Genomic DNA, 22,893 nt, shown 5'->3' with positions numbered 1-22,893 from the left:
GTGTGTGAATGAAGTAGCCACCAAAACGTTAAAATATGGTGTTCACTTAAATCGGCTACAACTTGCCATTTAACTCCAATTTTGAAATATAGAAGATTCTTTATTAGATTAGTTTAGCTTTAGTAAGAACTTTTCTGCTACCCCCAGACTTAGTCACTGAAGAATCGAACTCCCCATTTTCATCCATGACTAACTTATGATTTCCAGACTTCCGTAATACGTAGACGTAGAGAAATAATTAAGATAGAAAAAATTAATACTTTCCACTCACACACATGTAAGTGCAAAATACATAGTAATGCAGTCAACAATGAACACCACCTTCTGAAGTATGATTAAGGATGTTTCGCACTGCATTACTGAAGAAAAGTAATTTGATATATCCTGCAATGGTTATGTGATCCATTAACCCATCATACTATTTTGTCCTTTGCATTAATTCAAGGAAAGCCTGAAAGCATTGCATGAACAGATTATGCACATGTGCTGTATCGAGTTATGAAAAGTCGCTTGTGGATCAGTGTTCTATAGACACATCAAATACAGACATATGCAAAATCTGACTTCACATACGAATTACCTCATTTTCTTGTGCTCTGGGAAAAAAAAAAGCTAATTTTCGCCAAACCAAATATCTGGGGATATACTGTCCTGTTCATTTTAACGCATCTCATGCAAAAAACATTCAGAAATATCCCGTGATCTGCAATTAAAGACCTGCCTTCTCAACTGATTTATATTGTGTAAACAGCATTTCTTGCAAGTTGAGAGGGCGCGAAGACATTCTTTTCCCCCTCCCTATTCCCCAGATACCGTTAGTGACCAAGCAGTAGCCGTTACTTCTTATACCTGCACCCCCTACGCTGTACACAGAACAAAATAAAATAATAAAGTACACTAGGGGATATAAAATGCAGCCATACAGATGTTTGACAATGACTTGTTTCAGTATATTTTAGTGTCATTGTTATAATATTTTCAACTGGCTACTAATAAAATTAACGAATGTTGGGGAGCGACACAGTGCAGATTGTCCCAGTGTGTATGTCGCAGTGTAGCAACTAGTGATGGAGAAAACATTTATCTTTTGCCCTGAGTGGTTTGAGATTTGTTTCGTCCTTACAGTTTACTTCGTAGTGTTTTGTGAATATCGGTATAGGAAATAGTGTACATAGTGTAGTGTTAATTTCTTATATAATTACATAGTTTTTTTTTTATTTAGGCTTAGGACCGTATTTTATCGTAGTTTGTAAATTATTTAACGAACATTATGGCTTCCAGCAGTGTTATAAAACATAAAAAAGGTAAACCAATGCGAAGTGGTCAGAAGTGATGTATGTTGAATTTATTTCAAACGTTATGTGCTGAAAATCCAACTTACAGTTTAGAAAAGGTGGCTGAGATGACGGGGAAACTGACGGGAGTGGGAAAAGCAAGTGTTTATCACATCAGAAGAGAGGCGAAGATGAATGACAAATTAAAGAGTTCGGTGAAATTTCGCAAAACTGTTCCACTATTAGAAAAATACGACGAATTCACAAAATCAGCAATAAGATCTAAAGTTCACCAATTCTTTTTTCGTCAAGAACTGCCAACTTTAGACAAAATATTAGCTGCGGTGAACGGTGATGAAGATAATAGTGATAACCTACCAAAATTCTCGAGGTATGTTAATTTGAATTAATTCTTGATTTCTGCACAAAACAGATTATGAAAGTCAATTAAAATATTTCTAGTTCTAATTTTATTATAATGCATGTCATAATACAGGCTTTGTATTATGTTATTATTCATAATTCCACTTAAATTCACTGCATAATACTATAATTTGTGTAGCTGAACGTAGAAACACATTACTACTGGTTCAATAGACCTATGCTTATTAAGATCGAAATACTTAAATTTAATATGTCAGTTGTACGCCTGTTTTAGTATTTATTTCTTCTTACGTTACAAGTAACTGTCGTATAATGAACTCATTAAATATTTTTAATATGCAAATTATTGATATAGACAGTAATAAAAATAGAATTGATTTCTTGGTATAGATTTTCGAGATATAGATTTTGACACTTTTGCCCACGTGCATCAACGTCAGTTAGTGTAACCACCGGTTAAAATTGTCACCTAACCTCTGGTTAAGCATTTTTACAGTGGATCGACCTCGGTTACGACTTAAATAGGAGGTTAACCACAGTAATCTCTAACTGGCCATATTCGAGCGGTTAAAGAGATAACCAGTGATTAGTAGAGCAAGTAAAGCAAAATGGCGGCCAGAGCCACAGATGTTTATTTCGAAGATGATGATTATTATTATTATACAGTACTTGAATTACTTGGATAGAGCGTGAGCGTGAAGTTTCTATAGTGGAAAGAGAGAATTCTTACTAGGAATTAGGTGACAGAAAATTTCAGGAGGGATTTCGTTTATCAAAATCTACAAATGGATCACTTGAAATAACACAAAAAGGCATATTTCTCCTATGGTTCGGCTGCTTGTATTACGATTCTATGTAACTGATATTTTCTGTATTTTAAGAGGGAATACTTGAATGTCTCTTTCTCTATGTCACTGGCTGAACAAAGAGAGGTTATTTATGGATCTTAGGATAATGAACAGTTCCCTCGTGTAAATGAGGTGCTTGATCATATACACATTCCTATTAATCTTCTGCATCCTTTTCCTTTATAGATATTCCATCTTTTTATATAATATATTTAAATTCTAGTAACACTTCAACCACACATTGGGATATAATCATTTTTGCATTCAATTTTCTATTTTGTACGATTTTAACCTAACAGCAAAGAAATGCAACTCGCAAATATAACAGCGTCCAAAGGCAAACAAATGCAAAGCGAAAATGTAGGACACGTTCATTTCGATGTAGAATGGAGTGAGCGCAGTCATTTTTAGATGTTGACTATTATCTTTACAGCGGTATGGATGCTTTCCTTTAGTCATTTTGTAGAAACAGTACACCAGCATAGACTTTACTCTGGTTAAATGAGGTGTCAGCTAGCCATGTTTAAGTAATCTGTGATTATGAATGGTGCACACAAATTACATTTTAACCACTGTTATTGTTTAACCGTCATTTCATAATCTATGATTACTGCGCTTTTAACCGATGTTGATACACTTCGCCATTTGTGTTGTAAGTCAATTAGTCGAACGTTTTTACGACGGACTGTAGCACCTTCCCCTTCACTGACGGTAGAGTGTGTGAGTAGAGGGGAAAGCCTCTCAACCAAACTGAAATGGGAGTAGTGTTTAAATCTATCATCAAAATATTCAACAACAATATGTCATAATAGCTCTCCTATTGGACCACCTCTGCTAATGGAGGTTCCATGAATTTTCTTAGTTTAGTAAATTGCTATGATGTAGGAGTGGTTTGGGAAAAGAGCTTGGTAATAAGTGCACTTTAGGTTTTGGTAGGAAATTTGTAGACAGCTGGAGATCTGCATATATAAAATGAAGCAAATACAATAAACTGATTTGAAATGCCATACACAAAATGGCAGTTACTTTATTTCTCAATCTTTCTTCATTCCACATGCATTTGTATGAAACATAGCATATTAGAACAAATGTTCACATTTGATAAGGGGAAGACCAAAGACGTAGCAGAGCTCTTATAATCTTAAAACTCAAAACAGAAAACATTAACTTCTATATTAGAAGCTTCAATAGATTGTCACACTAAATACGTCTACAACATATCACACAATATTTTCTTTGTGCCTAAAGTTCTACTCAATAAATGCGTGAGACGTGAGAAATGTAATAAAAAAGTGACAACTGCTACGCTTTCCAGGAGTCTGGACAGATCGGAGTGTTTTCGGAAATGCTCTTTTCCAATAGATTCTTTTTCGTAAACACAACACAAAATGTGTGGAGTTTTACCACTCAGAGAAAAAACTCTAGTGGGAAAGGCGCTTTCTGGGGCCACACACATTTGCAGTAAAGGCTGTCATGAAGCCTTCGACTGTGATCTGTCTAGAGCCGGGCTTTGTCTTCCCCTGTCGCCCGACTGCCCACCACCATATTCTTCTGGCCGGGGTAAAGTTCATCATCTCAAAGTACATACCACGCCGTAGAAATCAAGGGACTAGGCCCCACGTCACTACGTGTTGCAACTACTTCTAAAAAATCACAACAACACCACACACATCCAGAATTAATACATAAGGTACATAAATTATTTATAAAATATGTTTAAGATGTCTGTATAAAAAATCAAACTGGCTGCTTTTCACAGCAGTCCGTGTAACCGCCTTCTCGGTCGAACAGGATATGGAAAGAGGGAAGCACACAGGAGGTGAACATTCTATTTGGCGTGGTGGCAGGTCCCTCCTGCACGGCGTGGTAAAACCTTAAAACGTTAAGCTAAGGTTCAGAATACCTATACAACTCCAGGAGACTTCATCATCTCGAGTCTTGCTTGGCATAGTGATTTTTCCTACAGCAGCGCTTGATGCAACATTGTTTCAATTACAACATATATTTCTATACTGCCAATATGTACACAATTCAACACTAAAACAAATATACTGTAATTAGAAAGTTCTGAGAGGTATGCAAGGAGTTAAGTGGGACAAGAATGTCATGAGGAAGATCTGGTGGGAATCAAACTGCTAAGTAAGCCTTACAAGACAATCCCTTCCCCTTTCATCAATCGATCAGTTTCTTGGGCTGCTCCCATGGAAAGATGTCTCTACCAAAGTGACCATATGTACTAGTTTGTTGATAGATGGGATTTCGAAGGTTCAGTTCCCTGAAACAGAAAATACATGTATTGTAACTACTGCAGATAAGATAAATTGAGGGGAAAGTTGAGAGCATTGGTAGAGTACCTAGGGAACACACTGCAACATTCTCTGTACACCATTAACCTAGACTACATATTAATATTTGAGGAGAAAAATTCGATCCAGCACCGGGGATCGAACCCAGGTCCTTGGTTCTACGTACCAAGCACTCTGACCACTGAGCTATGCCGAATTCAATCCACAGCACTGGATCGAATCTTCCTCCTTCAGTGTTTCCCTTTGTGGCCTGACTCCAAGTTAGGCTTATATGTTGACGTATATTTCTAGCGTCAACTGCCATTGTACTAGGAGCGCACTTAGTTGAGTGACTTATTTGGCCGGGATTCCGCAGTTATGTAGCACTGCTAGCTATGAGAATATTATGGATTTTATTAATTTGTCCTACAGAATAATCTCTGCATCATAACTGCGAAATCCCGGCCAAATAAGTCACTCAACTAAGTGCACTCCTAGTACAATGGCAGTTGACGCTAGATATATACCTCAAGATATAATAATAATAATAATAATAATAATAATAATAATAATAATAATATATTTTAGCTGGCAGAGTTAAGGCCGTAAGGCCTTCTCTTCCACTCAACCAGCAAAAAGTATACATACATATGTATCAACTTACAAAGAATTCAACAATTTGATTTAGATGAGAGCTACATGTATACAAGAGTTATTTACGAATTAAACAACAAAATACTATCAACTATTAATTAAACACTGAAATACAAACTATGTAGCAGAATTAAGCTAAAATACATAGACTGTTAATATATTTCAAATAATGTTAGATAATAGAAAGAGATTATTATGAGGCAATTTTGAAAATACAGGACTATCAGGATGCATGTCTAAAGGAAGGAGTAACAATGTAGACAGTGATAGTTTAAGTCAGTATGATTGGAGTGAAATGCTAAGAAGGTTATCTTTTAAGCCGTTTTTAAAAGTGTTTATTGTCTTGCAGCCCCTAATACTTTGTGACAGGGAATTCCATTGTCGCGAGGTGGATACTGTAAAAGATGATGAATAACGAGATGTTCAATGAAGAGGTATACTTAACGCGCCACAGATAAGTGATCTGGTATTTACGTCGTGGTTAGAGTATAGATAAGAGAAACAAGACGAAAGGTAATTTGGTGTTGAAGTGTGCAGAATTCGAAAGAGCAATGACAAGGAATGTAAATTTCTACGTTCTTTAAGTCGGAGTCATGAAGGACGGTGATATGTGATTGTATCGTCGGATGTTGCATATGTATCTGACGCACATATTCTGAACTCGCTGTAACTTGACTGACAGTTCAGAACTTTGGTCACTTAACAAAAGTCACAATAATCGAAATGCGGCATCACTACGGTTTGTACTAGGGTAAGTTTTAGTTGCTGGGGCAAGAAGTTTCTTAAGCGACTCAAACGGTGAATGGAGGAACAGATTTTTTTATCGTTTCTTTAACTTGAATATTCCAATTTAGATTATTATCGAAAAAGAAGTCAAGATTTTTTACGACAGATGAATAAGGGATTAGCGTGTTGTTAAGGGTAACCACTGAAAGATTACTCTTATTGACAAAAATATTAACCAACATCCATCCGGAAATCGTCGATGGAACCAAAATGCATGAAATAACGCTAAAACAATTGTTAAAATTTTGAACTGGTATTAACAAACCAAGTGTTAGTGTATTTTTAACACTTGTTGGTAAAACAGGTCCTAAAATAGACCAACAGACTATGATACAAAATGAATTAAAATAGTGAGCTACATGAAGTGGGATCTAATTTCACTTTAAGGTATCATGAAAAAATCCCAACATTCAATCATGGTAAAACGGGATTATTATTATTATTATTATTATTACTTAGAAGAGGTTCAGACTAACTTCCCTTTGTTGCAGAAAGTAAAAACAGCTAAGTTCAAAACATTTCGAAAGTTGGGTCTACCTACATCTTCAGGCGTTGATGATTAAATACCTCCTTGCTTTTACACTGATTTATAACCAAGATAGATCCAACTTCCTAAATACTGAATTTATTTTATAATTATTTTCCTTCTTATCAGCAATCAAATCAAATTCAAATCTCTTCTGAACAATGGTGTTTAGGTAAATGGGCTTATCCCACAAAAGAAGATTTTCCACAAACAACAAAAATTAAATTTTAACACATTATTTGTTACCTAATATGAACGAATGTAAACATAATATTGTCAAAACCACATCTTCGCATTTCAAATAATTAATTACAGCAAAAAAGCCAAATTTAAAAGAATGAAGGTTAAGCCCCATTACCTAAACACCGTCGATATGTTGATGGCATTTTTTACTTACTTGACAATTTTCCCTGGTCTCAGATCGAAGTTCTTTTTCACAATAGACAGCAGTTCTTTCTGAGTCTTCTTAGAAGTACCATAATCGAACAGTGTAATCGACAGAGGTTCTGCTACTCCAATGGCATAAGAAACCTACAAACACAAAAAATGGTACTATCAACATACATACATACATCAAACACTAACGAGCAATGGTGTTTAATCTAGCACATATTGCTTTTGAAATTTACGTCCGATTTATTTTCAATATCCGCCGACATGATCATATATCGGAATATTTTCTACGACTCTCCTGGCTCCGCTTGCAAGATCGACGATTAGACATTCTCTTTGCCTGCTATATCGAATTATACATGATTCCACACCCACTACCTTGCCTCTCAGTTTACTCTCCTAGCTTCACATCATAATCGAAATACACCTTCACAGCACAATCTGTTGCTATCAATAACACGTCATCAGACATCTCTGTACTCAAGTTCTTTCTCAATAGCCATGGCCCGCTCATGGAATTTGCTGCCGCTCGAAATCAGGGGTAGTCTTAGTCCTCAGTTGTTTAAAATTAGGTTGTTTAGAAATATTTTAAATGCACAGAACTAGTTTTTAGGTATAATTTTTATTTATTATTATTATTATTATTTTACACAGGCATTACTTTCTTTTTCCATTAACACTAATATCTAGGTAATTGTCATTGTCTCAAATGTAACATGTGCTGTGCTGATTTAAGTTCATATTTGTATACCGGTATGTATTTTTTCTGTATGTGATTTGATCCCGGTTGAGTGGAAGAGAAGGCCTGTTGGCCTTAACCCTGCCACGGAAAATAAAACTATTATTATTATTATTATTATTATTATTAAAGCTTGTGCAATTCTATTACACTGTTAAAAGTTTGCTTCCAGAATTTGTAATTCTGAATCTAATATCAATAAAATTAATTGTTATTTGAAAAACAATGTCCACCAATTTGTAGACATTTAGGCATAAAGGACGTACCTCTTTTCTATGTATTTTTGAAGAAATAATAATTCTGGAGCATTTGAACATATAAACTAGGATATTTTTCCCAACTAAAACTGCACCAGAAATTTCAGGTAGTGTACACCAATTCTGAGACAAGTTTTTAGAGGGCTAGAAGAGCATCTTATAGGTCTGCAAATAGAGTATACCTTCCATAATGTTAAGTATGCACAATGTGAAGAATAATCACGAACTTCGGATCCCAATTAACAGCGACTTTTCTCTTTCAAATTCGCTCACTTACTAACAAATTAACAAATGTACTTACAGTACTTCTTTCAAATTTCTACAAAAGCAACACAACAAAGTTGAACTGTTCTTCCAACTCGTGTAATTGATCATGTAAGAGCTATTTTCAAGATAATAGCAAATCCAAGAAAGTTCGCCAACCTTAGCATTGATGACTGTACTGCAGACGTCGTTTATTGTACTTACCTGTACAAGGCAGCGCCTGCAGAGGCCAGCCTTCACTAAAGACTTGGCAACCCAGCGTGCAGCATAGGCAGCTGAACGGTCGACTTTGGTGAAGTCCTTTCCAGAGAAAGCACCTCCACCATGCGCACCCCAACCTCCATAAGTATCCACAATTATCTTGCGTCCAGTAAGTCCAGCATCACTCTGAAATAAACATCCTTTGTTAGTTTCTATTTTATCCTATTTCTTCCTGCATTCAATAATATGTAGCCTGATATCTCAGCAAATAATGTCATCATGCGAACTCAAGAGTAGCAAATACAAATAAACATCACTGACAAGGCTTTTCCGCAAGTAGATAATTCAAGTTTTAATTAGAGAAACTACGATATCTAATCTAAAATTTCTGAATCAGAGACTCCCTACTTTTTGCTTGGAGTGGTTGACTTATAAATTCAAAGGATTTTATGTGTAATACATTCATAATCGATTAATGTCACCTTATCATGTTTAATCCAAGTTGCAGCAAGACAGGTTGTTCTACTTTCATCAACATTCTTTCTATATACACCTCAGTTTTATTTTTTTAAGCAATCAGACTCTCTTAATTCTGAAACCATAACAGCCTAATTGTTGTGTTCTATACGAAAATATTTCCCAATAAAATATGAAATACAGAGCGAATGGAAATGATATGAAGCTCTGAAGTTTGATCTGTTATAGTAAAACAATCTTAGAGTAACGAAAATGACAGAAAATATGTTTACAAGAGTAAAAAAGAAGTCTGGAGGAAAGGAAGTGATTCATAGCCAAGATGAAGAAGTTGATTATGTGTATTTACAAAGAAGGAATATTGGTTTCCGATAGCTTTGAATCTGACTAACCGTTTGAACTATTCATTTATAGAGTGAAGTAAATTCAATGGGTGACAATATCTCTGGACCTTACTTACTTATGGCTTTTAAGGAACCCTGAGGTTCATTGCCGCCCTCACATAAGTCCACCATTGGTCCGTATCCTGAGCAAGATTAATCCAGTCCCTACCATCATATCCCACCTCCCTCAAATCCATTTTAATATTATCCTCCCATCTACGTCTCTGCCTCCCCAAAGGTCTTATTCCCTCTGGCCTCCCAACTAACACTCTATATGTATTTCTGGATTCGCCCATACGTGCTATATGCACTGCCCATCTCAAACGTCTGGATTTAATGTTCCTAATTATGTCAGGTGAAGAATACAATGTGTGCAGTTCTGTGTTGTATAACTTTCTCCATTCTCTTGTAACTTCATCCCTCTTAGCCCCAAATATTTTCCTAAGAACCTTATTCTCAAACTATCTCTGGACCTTACACTTGTGCAAAAACACGGTAAGGCTCTATAATTTTAGGAAACAGGTTATACAGATCTTTATAACTGGTGCATCAATCACTACACTGCATCATTTATGCCGAACTCCTGTAGCTGTTTTAATTTTCATCGAAGCAGCAGAACTTCCTCTGGTTCACTCCAACTGTGGTCACCTTTCTGCCTAACCTCTCCTCGAGACACTTCCAAAGACTTATGAAATATTAAGAGTCAACACACCACTAACATCAAACCTCTCTCTGAAGTTTTTTTCGAAATCTCGAAATATGTCTTTAAGCTATGATGTGGAATTATTTTTTTCCAGAATATGAAATCGTATGGCTTATTCAATTTTGTAACGGTCACAAAAAACAAAATCATTGAGGTGTTTTGAATAAAACTGTTTGAAAACTTTCATATACAGGAAAAGGGGACAAATTTATGGTTAATCGTGAAATCTAAAACAATCTAAATTCGTAATTTAATTTCCGAATCAGCAACACTGATTATTTTATTAAAATATTTTCCAAGTGACTTACAGTAAGTAATACTCATTATTTTGTACAGTATAATCCTGTTTATCAAAGGTAATTGGGACTGTGGGTACCTTGGATAGCATAAAACTCGGAAAAGACAAAACATGTAGGAAATCGTGGTTTTAGGTTAGAAATGATGAAATGGTTACTACTGCTGTAATGCAAATACTTAATTAATTCAACTTGTCTATAAAAATGGGAATTGTATGTAGACTACATCACTTAATAGAGTAGTCTCTAATAACTCTTTTAAATTCAGTTAAACTTTCTTTGCAAAAAAGTCCTGTATTTTTTTTTCAGATTACTGCCCAGCGACAGTCCTGATGTATTTTTTTATATTTTTGATGATTGGTTAATTAATATTAACCCGGCACACTCACATTCATACAAATATTGTTTGTTGTCTGAGCTTGTTATCTCTCCTGCTCGCAGCTATGTTGCTGTTGTGTACTGCCTTCAGTTACAATGAAGTTTGGAGCACATTGTTACAAATTTTACCATTAATTTAATTAATTACGTTGACGAAACAAGTACCTCAGTTAACACGGATAATTGGGTTTATACTGTACAATGAAATAAGAACCCATGGCGTACCTGTGGTCCTCCAACGACAAAAAGCCCACATGGGTTAATGTGGAATGTTGTTCTACTATCCAAATACTTCTCGGGTATCACAACTCTGATCACCTTTGCCATTACATCTGCACGGAGATCATCAAGGCTGATTTTCTCAGAATGCTGAACAGATACTACTACAGTGTGTACACGGAGAGGAACGCAGGCTCCGTGGGACATGTAGTACTCACAAGTGACCTGAAACATTTAACATAAGAAATGCCGTTATTCTATAAAGGACTGTCACAATAACATTATCAAGAAATTAAGGAGTAACTGTATCAATCAGTATTTGGAATATTCAGAAACCCTTTACATCCTGATTTTTTGTATTCAGTTCATTCTATTAATTGCCACAACAGTACCGTATGCCAGGCACAAGAAAAGCTCCTTTGAGGAAATGGATCATCATCCCAGAGTGCACGGGAAGGATCTAGCAACACTCAGGGCCTATACTGTTGCTGCATGGATAAATATATAATAGGATGCGAAACTTCGGTCAGCACCATCTGGCAGCGGCATTAGAAAATGATGATGATCAGTGCCCAACGTCGTAGGTGGTGAACATTAGAACTATGTGTTGGGTACATTACCCAGAGTTCTCTATTTATCCATTCGAGATATTGCTCGAAGAGACAAGATGGCAGACAGAAACTTGCTAATAAAAGTGAACATAAAGTGATACTACGTGTGTATAAGCAGTGTATCTTAACAGTGATGTTTATGGACATTGTGAAAATAGTGTTGTTGAATGTATTGTAAATAGTAATATAATAAATTAAACTATCTAAGTAGTTCTTGCAGACTTTTCCATTGCGCTGTACAATAAATACCCAAAGAACACACTCCCAATTATCTAACCTCTTGCTTTATTTTTTTGTCTCTGTCTGGTTATATTTTAATTGCATTGTGTAAAATAGATCGTCTCTTTTATCTTCCTGTTGGCTCCGGTAAGAATTTTCAGTAGAAGATGCGGTGAGGAATAAAAATGTAAATGTTTCATTTTAAATTGGGTTAGTTTTGAATATCGATGAGGGGTGGGAGCAAATACTTTCTGCACAGTTTAACATTTTCGTCACCAGGTGCGCTGCTAAATGCATGGAGTAATTAGTTACTCTTTTCGCTACTTTGTGTACTGCTAGATGTAATAACGCCCCTCCTCCCAACAGGTGGCAGCAAGATCAATTTCTACAACAGCGCCTCTAGTATGTGTTACAGGAAACTCAGTAAGCTTCGCATCCTATTATATATTCATCCATGGTTGCTGGTTTAACAGGACTCTAGGATTATTAAATAAAAACCTTATAGAGATCTAGGGAAATGTGGCATTACTGGTTGAATAAATACTGGTTCTCTGATGCACTATTCACCACACTTGCCATATCCGAGTAGCATGTTCTAATAAAAATAACCTGTACATACAATTGCTCTTACAAGGTCATGCTATTTCATTCTACACTCTTTCATTCAATGAGAGGTATGCAGTTCTAATTGTGTACACTATATTTATACATAGAAATTTTTCTTCAGTAAATGCATCTCGTAATGCAATCAGCTTTCTTACTAGGATTTTCCTAGCATCAGATACTTTCCTGGTAGAAAGTGATGGTTGCATGCCAATAGATTCGAGATTTGTAGGTACGAATCTGACGAAGGATAATTTTTTCATGGATATTATGTTGTTGTTTTCTAATGCCAGGCGTTTGACAATAAAGTCATTTGACCTCTTGCACTCCAATATTTTTCAAAGATATTATCATGGCCAGCCACTGAAGCACAGATTTTGAGGTGTTCCGAATCCATTTCTCGGTTTGAGTTGCACAATGGGCAGTTAGGGGACTGATATATTCCAATTCTATGCAGATGCTTGGCCAAACAATCATGGCCTGTTGCCAATCTAAATGCAGCTACAGACGATTTTCGTGATAAATCGGGAATTAACTGTGGATTATGATGCAGAGAGTTTCATTCTTTCCCTTGAGATTGAGTTATCAAATTTTGTTTGTTAAGTCTAAATATGTAGATTTAATAAATCTCTTCACAGAGTAATACGTAGATTTAGTAACAGGTCTGTAAGTAGCAGTGCTGCCCTTCTTTGCTAAAGCATCCGCATTCTCGTTTCCCAGGATTCCACAGTGGGATGGTATCCATTGGAATACAATTCTTTTATTGAGTGATATTAATTGAGAGAGCATTTTAGTTATTTCTGCTGTTTGAGATGAAGGTGTGTGTTTAGAGACGATTGATAGAATAGCTGCTTTGGAGTCTGACAATATAACTGCATTCTTAAATTTATTCATGTGGCATGTGGATATTATAAGAAGTCGTTAACATGACCTCTTTATAAACGGGAATTAAAATTGGGAATCCCTCATCACAGACTTACAACAAATAAAATACCTACTCTCTGAATAAAGGGCTCCAACATACATTTATCAGATAATGCCCACCCAACTCAAATTTTATCTCTCCTTACATCCCACTGGGGCAAAGAATAATTCAGCCCTATTATCAGAAACATACTACACTAGAAAGAACTTACAAGTGGAGGTCGCGAACTGAAAATCACACATTTTAACAAAGCTAATCCTAAGTTACAAGGTTTGAAGGATGGACTCCTAACTCATCTAGTAAGTCTCTCTGCTACAACAGATACAAGCTTCAACTGATTAATATGTCAGAAGTCAGTTCTTTGGTTGCAAGAGCTTCACGTAATAACTTCTCCTTACTAGTTTTTAATTCTCCATCATTCTACCTATGCACCTATCTCTAAGGTTTCGTGTCAGAACAGTTTTTATGGAGAATGTTCACGGAAGAGATTCACTTTTATTAAAGTGTACGAAAGAATTATAATAAATTAAGTGCAAATGAAGGTTAATTCACTTGCGAGAGCACGAACTTCAGTTTGTTTTGTGGTTTGTCAAATATTGGCACATTTAATTCCATTTTGTTTTCTGCCTCCCAGAAAGCTCACTGTTGAAGATTTAGTTAAAATGTTTTGCATTTTAGGTTGTTCCATTTCTGAATTTACATCTTTGACTTTACAAAATCTTTACTTTTTATAGGCGAACGGCACTGCAGTTATGGTTTTAATTTGACTAAACACGATCATAGCTCCATTTCTGGCAATTTCCTGAAGCCAAAAGGGTCATTCAGAGAAACAGTTTTTAGAGAACACTAGCTAGACCAATATACAGATTTATGTATGTATCGTATTAGTCATAACTTTATAATCATGCTTTATTACATTTTAACTTGGGATAAGTGATCATTTGTTGTACTACTGTCAAGCGATACTTTCGACCGAGATTTAAACACGTTTAAAATTTCGAATAATTGACCCAATTAATGTTACGGGTTCACAACCATAATGTTGGATGTAAACCAGTCTTGGTATTGAACGTAGAAATGTGTTCATCAATTAATTTTCTCCAGTAAATGCATATATTCTGTTAGATCGAGTTCTAAAGTCACGCTGACTTCACCATGTATAGGTCTTGCATCAAAGGGTAAAACTGCAAAAGGTACTTGTATATTGATCCAATTACAGGCGTAACACCACATTAATTATTCACTTACAACAAGTCGAGAGCCACCAACATTGCATAATCAAATCAATATGTTCCACTTAGATTTGTAAGTCCAATAAAACGAACATTTTTCTATGAATGACTATCAGCCAGCAACTATTACACGTGAAGTCAGGTTGAATTGTTTTCCTTACAGACAGACACCCTCCCAGAAAAATGTTACTCACAAAGTCAAAAGTCTGCACCACAGCTCGTGAAATACATAGAAGGAATCATGAAATGTGTATCTTTCATTAAAATGGACACAACGCAACACAAGATGAAGTAGGAACCCATGACGCCCTTTCCTCACAACCATCCCACAGAAGCGGAAGTGAAGTCTATAAAGTTAGAATTTTTTTTCTCTACTTACTCTTTCTTCTTTGCTTTACTGAAATATAGTAGAATACATACACATCCTTTCTGCGTTTGAAATAATTTCGCATTTATATACAGATAAATCAAATTATTACATTTTTCTTCTAGGTTGTAACTTTTGAACTAAACATTTATTATAATAAATATACATCAATGCTATGATTTAATTTAAGACAATTATTAAATCCAGTAAATACTAATCATGTTTATAGATTCTATTAAAATTAACAGAGAAGACAGACAATTGACATGCGACTAAATGTATGATAGATTCTGCAAATGGAGAAATGTCCTCCTGGTATCATACATAATCCAACAATATTGACTATTAGTAGAATTTCTATAATAACAACATTTTGAAATATAACAGCAGTAGATGGTAAAAACAATGACTGTTTAAGCTCCACTGTGAGAGTTTTGGTGAATAAACATCTTGAGTAACTGGAAACTTCTCCTTGTGCACAGAATTGCTAAAATAACTTACTTTGAATATTCCACTTTCTTTTCTCCTAATTCTTGTCATGAGACCTAAACTTTTGTAAATAATTATAGTTCTGAACAAAAATTGGTTTCCAAGTGAACTATTTTACATAGAAATTCGTTTAATATGCAGAAAAAACACGAGCTATAAAATGTCACGAATATTTCAGAACTTAGGAAAGCAAGAATGAGAAGTTAACTTCACATTCTGTTCTCCAAATTAACATCCAAATTAGTTTTCTACAGATTTCTTCCATCTCAGTACTTATATAAACTGTTTTCTGAAAAATTCAATGCCCTAAGATTTGAACCAGCAGTACTTTGGTCCAGAAAAAAAACACAATCACTAGACTACCATGGTCAAATTTTCTAAAGATGCCTCGTATATATTTCCTGCATTAGTCATCAATTTAACATGTCACTAATTATCTACAATCGAGGAGGTGGATGTAAGAAGGTCGTGAGAGGGCAATGGATGGTTTCGAGAAACAAAGTTTCGTTATAAAGTTATAATCTTTACTGGTAATGCGAACTTTAACTATCTTGAATAGAAAACTGGAATATTTTAAATCACTTTTCTATTTATGCCACACCCTTTTTGCAGCAATGCAATTTGAAAATACTTACATATTGCCATTTTCATTACTTAATTCTATTTTCTACCGTTTTAATACAGTCTTAAATGCACAAACTTCACATTTTTGTTTCAGTTCGAGGTAGGTAATAATTTTAGTCACCCACACCTCTTGCTCATATTCTGTCTTTCTTACAATGAAAATAATACTTAGAGAAGGACTGAACAACCGTATTTAAGACCAACTTAACAATGGCAAGATAATATTATTGCAAATGCAGTATTTAGTCTGTACAGTATTATCAACTGTATCTTATATTGCAGTCATTTTTCAGAGATGATTTGTAATTTGGTGGAACTATACTCCTTGCTATAAAGATTAATTTTAGCTCATTTACGCATCCACCTTCTCCATTTAATCTAGAATTGAGTCATTCTGTAATAGAAGCAACAAATGAAACATCCAACTAAGTAAAATAAAAGTATTTACTGGATTTAATTTGTAGCAAAAAGTATCCTCTTGGAAAACAAAAAATCTGACCTAAGAATGATATATACTTTAAGCGACAGGATGACAATTTTAAACTTAAAAAAATTACTGGACAAGTTGAATATAAATTACTATACCTATTTACTTGAATTGTCATAGATGTGCTCACAGTTTGTGACTTAAGCTTATCATTCTCAACGCTTCACTTATGTTTAAGCAAATGGACAACTGCTCTCTCAGATCATCACATCTGGTGGTATATGGCATTCACATCATTACACAATCAAGAGTAGCAAATACAACCAATCATCATTGAGGCAATTGTCATTTACTTTGCATATATACAATAAATACATTTTATTACCTGTGTCTTTGAATCAGGGCGTGCCCACCAGAACTCTCCACTTCGCCTGAGCTCTGCTATACGCTGATTCAGCTTGTGGGCAAGCACAACAGTCAGTGGCATACACTCTTCTGTTTCATCTGTGGCATACCCGAACATTAAACCCTACAGAAAAAAAAAAGTCAATACTAAAAACTAGTTAGGTTGGGTGAACTACTACTGCATATTTCCAAAACTGACCCATTATTACACAATAGCAGATTTATTATGGAATTTCTTTCTTTATCATACACCAAGGCCATGTCTCCATTAATAAAATACAATAATATAGTATGCAATTCCCAACTCTTCACACACTAAAATGAAGACTCTGGAAAGATTTGAGAATGAAAACAAAACATACTAGGAAATATGAAACTGTAGCTTATGTTATAATACACATCCAGGAAGTAATGTATTTTTGAGACGGAACTAGTTTAATTTCTAAGATGATTTGCCATTATGATTATCTCTTTCTAGTGCCAACACAACAAAGTGGAGAAACCAGGATAGTCATTTCGTGCCAAACCACACCTACCAAATATGACAACTTAGTATTTGCTCCAATTTTTTTATATATTCCCTAGATTAAATTAAATAACCCTTCAGTATTTTTTTTTCACATGGACAAAATTATTTAGTCATAAATATTATTTTACTCGTAAATTCGGGTGCAATGTAATACGAAAATCATTATTTTAAAGATTCTATAAACCACAAATAATCAGTGCGCATGTCATTTCAAAGTGTAAAAATTGGACAACTATACATTATTTTTGCCATTATATGATCAACTGCATCTGAAAATAGACTCGAACCAACAAGTTTGTGAGAATCGTACCAGAGATGGTATCCCAAATTCTTCTTTACCATCTGACGATTTCAAAGTCTATGTACCAGAATGGTATTCCAAATTCTTCTTTACCATTTGACTATTTCAAAGTCTATCAGTTAGTACTTTCCCATGTCTTGCCAAACAGGTGAGTTTGTAGCTAGAGGAGCTTCAATCCGATTTTTAGAATATATGAGTATGGCAAACTTTACAACCCTTTCTATAGATAGGTAGATAGATTTATTCGTTCCATAATATTCTTACATTTGCTCTATAGCATAGAATAAAGAACATGTCCAATTTTTACGTTTAACAATAAAATGCAATACATATAAAATGCAAATATGAAATATGTACAGAATTAATACCTTAATAACAATAATATTTTATACAATGTAATATGTTTACCATTTAATAGTATAATATTTACACAGCACTGTGAAATGTCAAGAATTCATCTACACAATAGAAAGTGTGAGATATTAAGTAATTTTTTAGTTTTACCTTAAATAATGGAGGGTTTTGGCTATGATTCTTAATGTCTTCAGGAAGACTATTGAACATTTTTATCGCCATGTAATGTACTCCCCTTTGACAGCATGATAAATTTGATGATGGCGTATGAAAATCATTCCTTCTGCGGATATTTATACTATGTTTGACTCTGTTTAATGACCTAATTGCGAAGCATGCTGACCTAAGTTTGGGAGTTATTTCTTTGATATGAATTTTCCAATGTATTGTGTATTATTAATATGCAAACCATGAAATTTGGTTGTTGATGTTTCTAGTGGAGGTATATTGTTGATAGTTGTGTCCAATGTTTCAGAGATTAAATTTGAAATGGCTTTAAATTTAATTATGTTAGTTTTATTAAAGTTTAATGCTAGTTTATTGGTTGTAAACCAGTCATAAATTTTAAGGAGAATTATTTAAGAAGAATTTTACAGTGTGCTCATTCCGATTACGGGGCCTCGGATGAGTCCCGTATCGTAATTTTTCGTCACTACCTCCCTGTGCCGGGAGTGGGTAATTTGCGCGCCTGCTGCTATCTGAATACTTTCCCTCGTTATTTAGTATACTTACTTGCAAATGGCTTTTAAGGAACCCGAAGGTTCATTGCCGCCCTCACATAAGCCCACCATCGGTCCCTATCCTGTGCAAGATTAATCCAGCTCTATCATCATATCCCACCTCCCTCAAATCCATTTTAATATTATCCTCCCATCTACGTCTCGGCCTCCCCAAAGGTCTTTTTCCCTCCGGTCTCCCAACTAACACTCTATATGCATTTCTGGATTCGCCCATACGTGCTACATGCCCTGCCCATCTCAAACGTCTGGATTTAATGTTCCTAATTATGTCAGGTGAAGAATACAATGCGTGCATTAAGGTAAAACTAAAAGCATCCTGGTTACGAAAAGGAAACATTTTCATGGAATGTGTTCTTGCATGATGAATTGGCCCTAGATTGTGTCCAAGTGCTACAGCTATTGGAACCATTATTCTAACTGCCTCTTGTCAGATACCTTCTTTCTCTCTAGAGCACTAGTGATGTGCAGAGTGAAAGGCTTTTTTCTGATTCGGGCTCTAGATGTTGCTGTTTATCACATCCTGTAGCCAGTGGCGGCTCGTGGGTATTGAATTAAGGGGGGCTGCATACAAAAATAAACCAAGCAACTTATTTTATTTAAAGATTAGTTCCATGCGCCTTGTCTTGTAGGTTGCAAACTTTTGAATCATCTTCTTGTTAAAATCCGATATGTCGTTTAACATAATTTTTACAATGGAAAACATAGCTAATGCGGTCTCTTCTCTCATCGTATTTCTAAGACAGGATTTTACTCTCTTCAAACACGAAAAGCAACATTCTGGTTCGGAAGTTCTAGTTTCACTACTTCTGAAAATGAGGCCTGCAAGTTCTCAGATAGAAGAAACTGCAAGAGCTTGACTGCGTCACTGATATTTCTGAATTCTTGTCTCTGATACAACACAGTGAGTTCCGTTTTTAGTTTGTCTTTATCGAAAATAGGAAAAAGCTTCACACATACATTTAGGTTTAGCTTTTGTAGCATTCAAATTTTTCTTGACACAGAAGAGAAGATAATATCAGACGTTAGGTTGTGTGATAATGAGGTTACACACTTCCTTGGCTGCCGCAACCCTTGTCTGAATCCCTGCGACCTTACGACGCTTTTTAGGGTTATCATTTTCACAGATCTCGCTGCTCAACTGTGCATTGTCCCGTGCTTGCCTCATTTATCGTGATGTTGTTAGATGTTTCAGATTCCATTATGGATTGAAAACATTCTAGCAATGGCTCCTTCTTCTCATGAACAACATTTACTGTTCTTATTTTAAAACTCCATCTTGTTGCCCCAGCTGATGGAATTGTCTTTGAAACACATTAATCTAATACAGACTGTGTGGAGATCGAGTGAAGAAAGCAGGGATACTGGATAAATTAGCAAAAAATATGCGAGCATTTGTATTTTGTTTAGCGGCTCTTTCCATTATGAGATTCAACTGATGGGCACTTAATTTCACATTTCTCCTGAATTGTTAAGGTACTGAACTGAATAGACTGTAAATATTGTACAGAATTAAACATTGTTGCACTTGTTATACTCACAACATTAAAGAAAATTTATTTAAAACTGCGCGCTACTGACAAACTGCTGCAAATTTTGCAGCGCCTGGAAACTCTGGATTAGCGGCAAGGGGCAGTAGGGGGAGGGGTAAAACGTGCAAAGCATCCGTGACGAGATTGGCAGCTCCAGGGGAGGAAGTGGCTTCACCCATAGTCCTTTCTCTGGTTTCGCTCTGGCAGCACCAGGGGAGGAAGTGACTTCACTGACGATTGCGTGCATGTCAATGAGCGAAATTTTATAAAAAATTCGATCCACTAAATAGAGACTGTATAATAAATGTATTTCACAACATAAAACGAGACAAGAGCCACAAATGTCTGGGGGTGCTGCAGCTCCGCAGCCCCCCTTTGAAAGCCGCCCCTGCCTGTAGCTCTATTTCTTTCGAAAGCAGGTCTGTACTAATCATCATGATCATCAGCATCTGAGTCTTCCACAGTAAAACTGGAATCCGAAAAGTCTTTTATTAAGTAATCTCTTCATATCAGATGGTTCATATGATATTCAGGTTTTTGACATCTAATTTCCTCTTTAATTTTTCTTTTCAGAGACGTTTCTTGTATATTTATATCTTCAGAAGTCTATTATCTTTCTCTCACTTCACTGATCCAATAAATTTTTTTTATCTTCTTCAATTTTACACATATTCAATTCATCTGCATGAGAGATATCAAATAGTTTATAAAGTTGTTCAGCACAAAACCTTCTCGTTTCACTTGGGATTCAGATGATCGTCCTTTATTTTTTTTTTAACATTTAACTATTCACAATTATAATTTCCTAATTTGTCAACACAATGTTTTGAAAGTCTTATTGGTATAGATACTTTTCCCTCCACATAAGTAATTCTTCAATAGTTCCATGACTAGCATTACGAACTGATTTAAGGCCATGTAATACGTGTGAAATCTTAGAAGAACTTGTTTCAGTCAGTAGCTGGCTCATTCTCTTGTGCAATTCTTAATCCCTGACACTCAGTAAAAACAAAGTGCCTGTCTGGCATTGGAATTTCTTCTTCTTGCTTTCACATAGTCACATGAATTTTCTTCACAATCTAGCATGTATCAAAGAAAACAAAATACAATTATTCCGAAAAAGAATAATTAATTTTAAAAAGTGTGTCATTGAGCACTGCTTTCCATTTGCACTTGGAACTTGAATTTTTTCCAGTGTGCCACTCTCATGACATGTAACAAAATAGAGGGGTGCCCAGTGCTTCATAAAAAATTTGGACCACCCTAATGCACGAGATAGCTATAAATTGACAAGAGTTACAATTTCTTGAACTATGGTGTCTAAACCTGGTCACTGAATATGTAAAGAATAGCAGCCTATTTGGCAGTATGTAACCTTAGCAAATAAATATAATGAAATATATGGTCTCTCCTATTGGAAACCTTACTTCCTGACTGCATAACAATGTAAGCTATTACTATAAAATTACTGCTGAAAACATTTCAATGATTATATTTTTTCGTAAGACATGCCAAGGCAAACCAATAGCAACACAGTAGCAAGCAGGCTCCCATAGTAGTTTGCCAAATAATGTTAGTTTCTAATACTTGCAAAGTGTGCAACTACTTCAGAAGTTACACAAGTATAAGAATCATTCAAACGAAACAAATTCATGCTCGCACACAATGGTTTTGGTTAGCACATGACAGAGTTGACTTTGGTCTACACACAGCATAACACTTCTAATATTTAGACAAAGACGAGGAGACAACATACACAATATATATACACAGAGACAGAAGTCAGATGCAAGTAATAGCATGCAACAGCTTTACAGACTTCGGAGTCAGAGATAAAATGTCGACCCTTACACATTTTCACTGTAACAGTTCAAGAACATGATGTGATAAACGAAAGATGTGGAATGAATAGTAAGTTTACAAGGACCTCTAAACTGTACTTCTCAAATGTATTATTTAATTATTTTCCAATGGTGAGAATTGACGATCGTCATTTTCTCTCTAGATTTCCAGTACAAGCTAACAAGGTCCTCAGTCTGTTGTCACCCACTGAATTTACCTCAACCTACAAATAAATAGTTCAAACTGTTAGTCAGATTCAAAGCTATCGGAAACCCATATTCCTTCTCTTTGTAAATACACATAATCAACTTCTCTATCTTGGCTATGATTCGCTTTCTTTCCTTCAGGCTTCTTTTTACCCTTGTAAACATATTTTCTTCTGCACAAAGTCATTTTCGTTGCCTTAAGATTGTTTTACTATAACACATCAAACTTCAGAGCTGCATATAATTTACATTCGCTTTGAATTTCATATTTTATTGGGAAATATTTTCGTATAGAATACAACAATTAGGCTGTTATGGTTTCAGAATTAAAAAAGTCTGATTGCTTAAAAAAAATAAAAGTGAGGTGTATATAGAAAGAATGGCGATGAAAGTAGAACCTGTCTTGCTGCGACTTGGATTAAACAT

General features: G+C 35.3%; 1 protein-coding gene across 4 annotated transcripts in view; it reads right to left on the bottom strand.

Annotated features, from left to right (window-relative positions):
* Positions 1–3,497: 3,497 nt before the first annotated feature.
* Positions 3,498–22,893, bottom strand: part of Sam-S (S-adenosylmethionine Synthetase) — a 93,947-nt gene continuing 74,551 nt past the window's right edge. For all 4 annotated transcript variants that reach the window (XM_069844267.1, XM_069844265.1, XM_069844266.1 and 1 more), the window contains 5 exons: positions 16,947–17,090; positions 11,071–11,289; positions 8,615–8,797; positions 7,155–7,288; positions 3,498–4,781 (listed from right to left, as the gene is read on the bottom strand). In XM_069844267.1, coding sequence (XP_069700368.1) covers positions 4,679–4,781; positions 7,155–7,288; positions 8,615–8,797; positions 11,071–11,289; positions 16,947–17,090 — 783 coding nt within the window. In that variant the 3' untranslated portion in view covers positions 3,498–4,678. The remainder of the gene's footprint in view (positions 4,782–7,154; positions 7,289–8,614; positions 8,798–11,070; positions 11,290–16,946; positions 17,091–22,893) is intronic.

Source organism: Periplaneta americana, chromosome 13 (assembly GCF_040183065.1).
Source record: "Periplaneta americana isolate PAMFEO1 chromosome 13, P.americana_PAMFEO1_priV1, whole genome shotgun sequence".
NCBI lineage: Eukaryota > Metazoa > Arthropoda > Insecta > Blattodea > Blattidae > Periplaneta > Periplaneta americana.
This window is presented reverse-complemented; position numbering and strand designations above follow the sequence as displayed.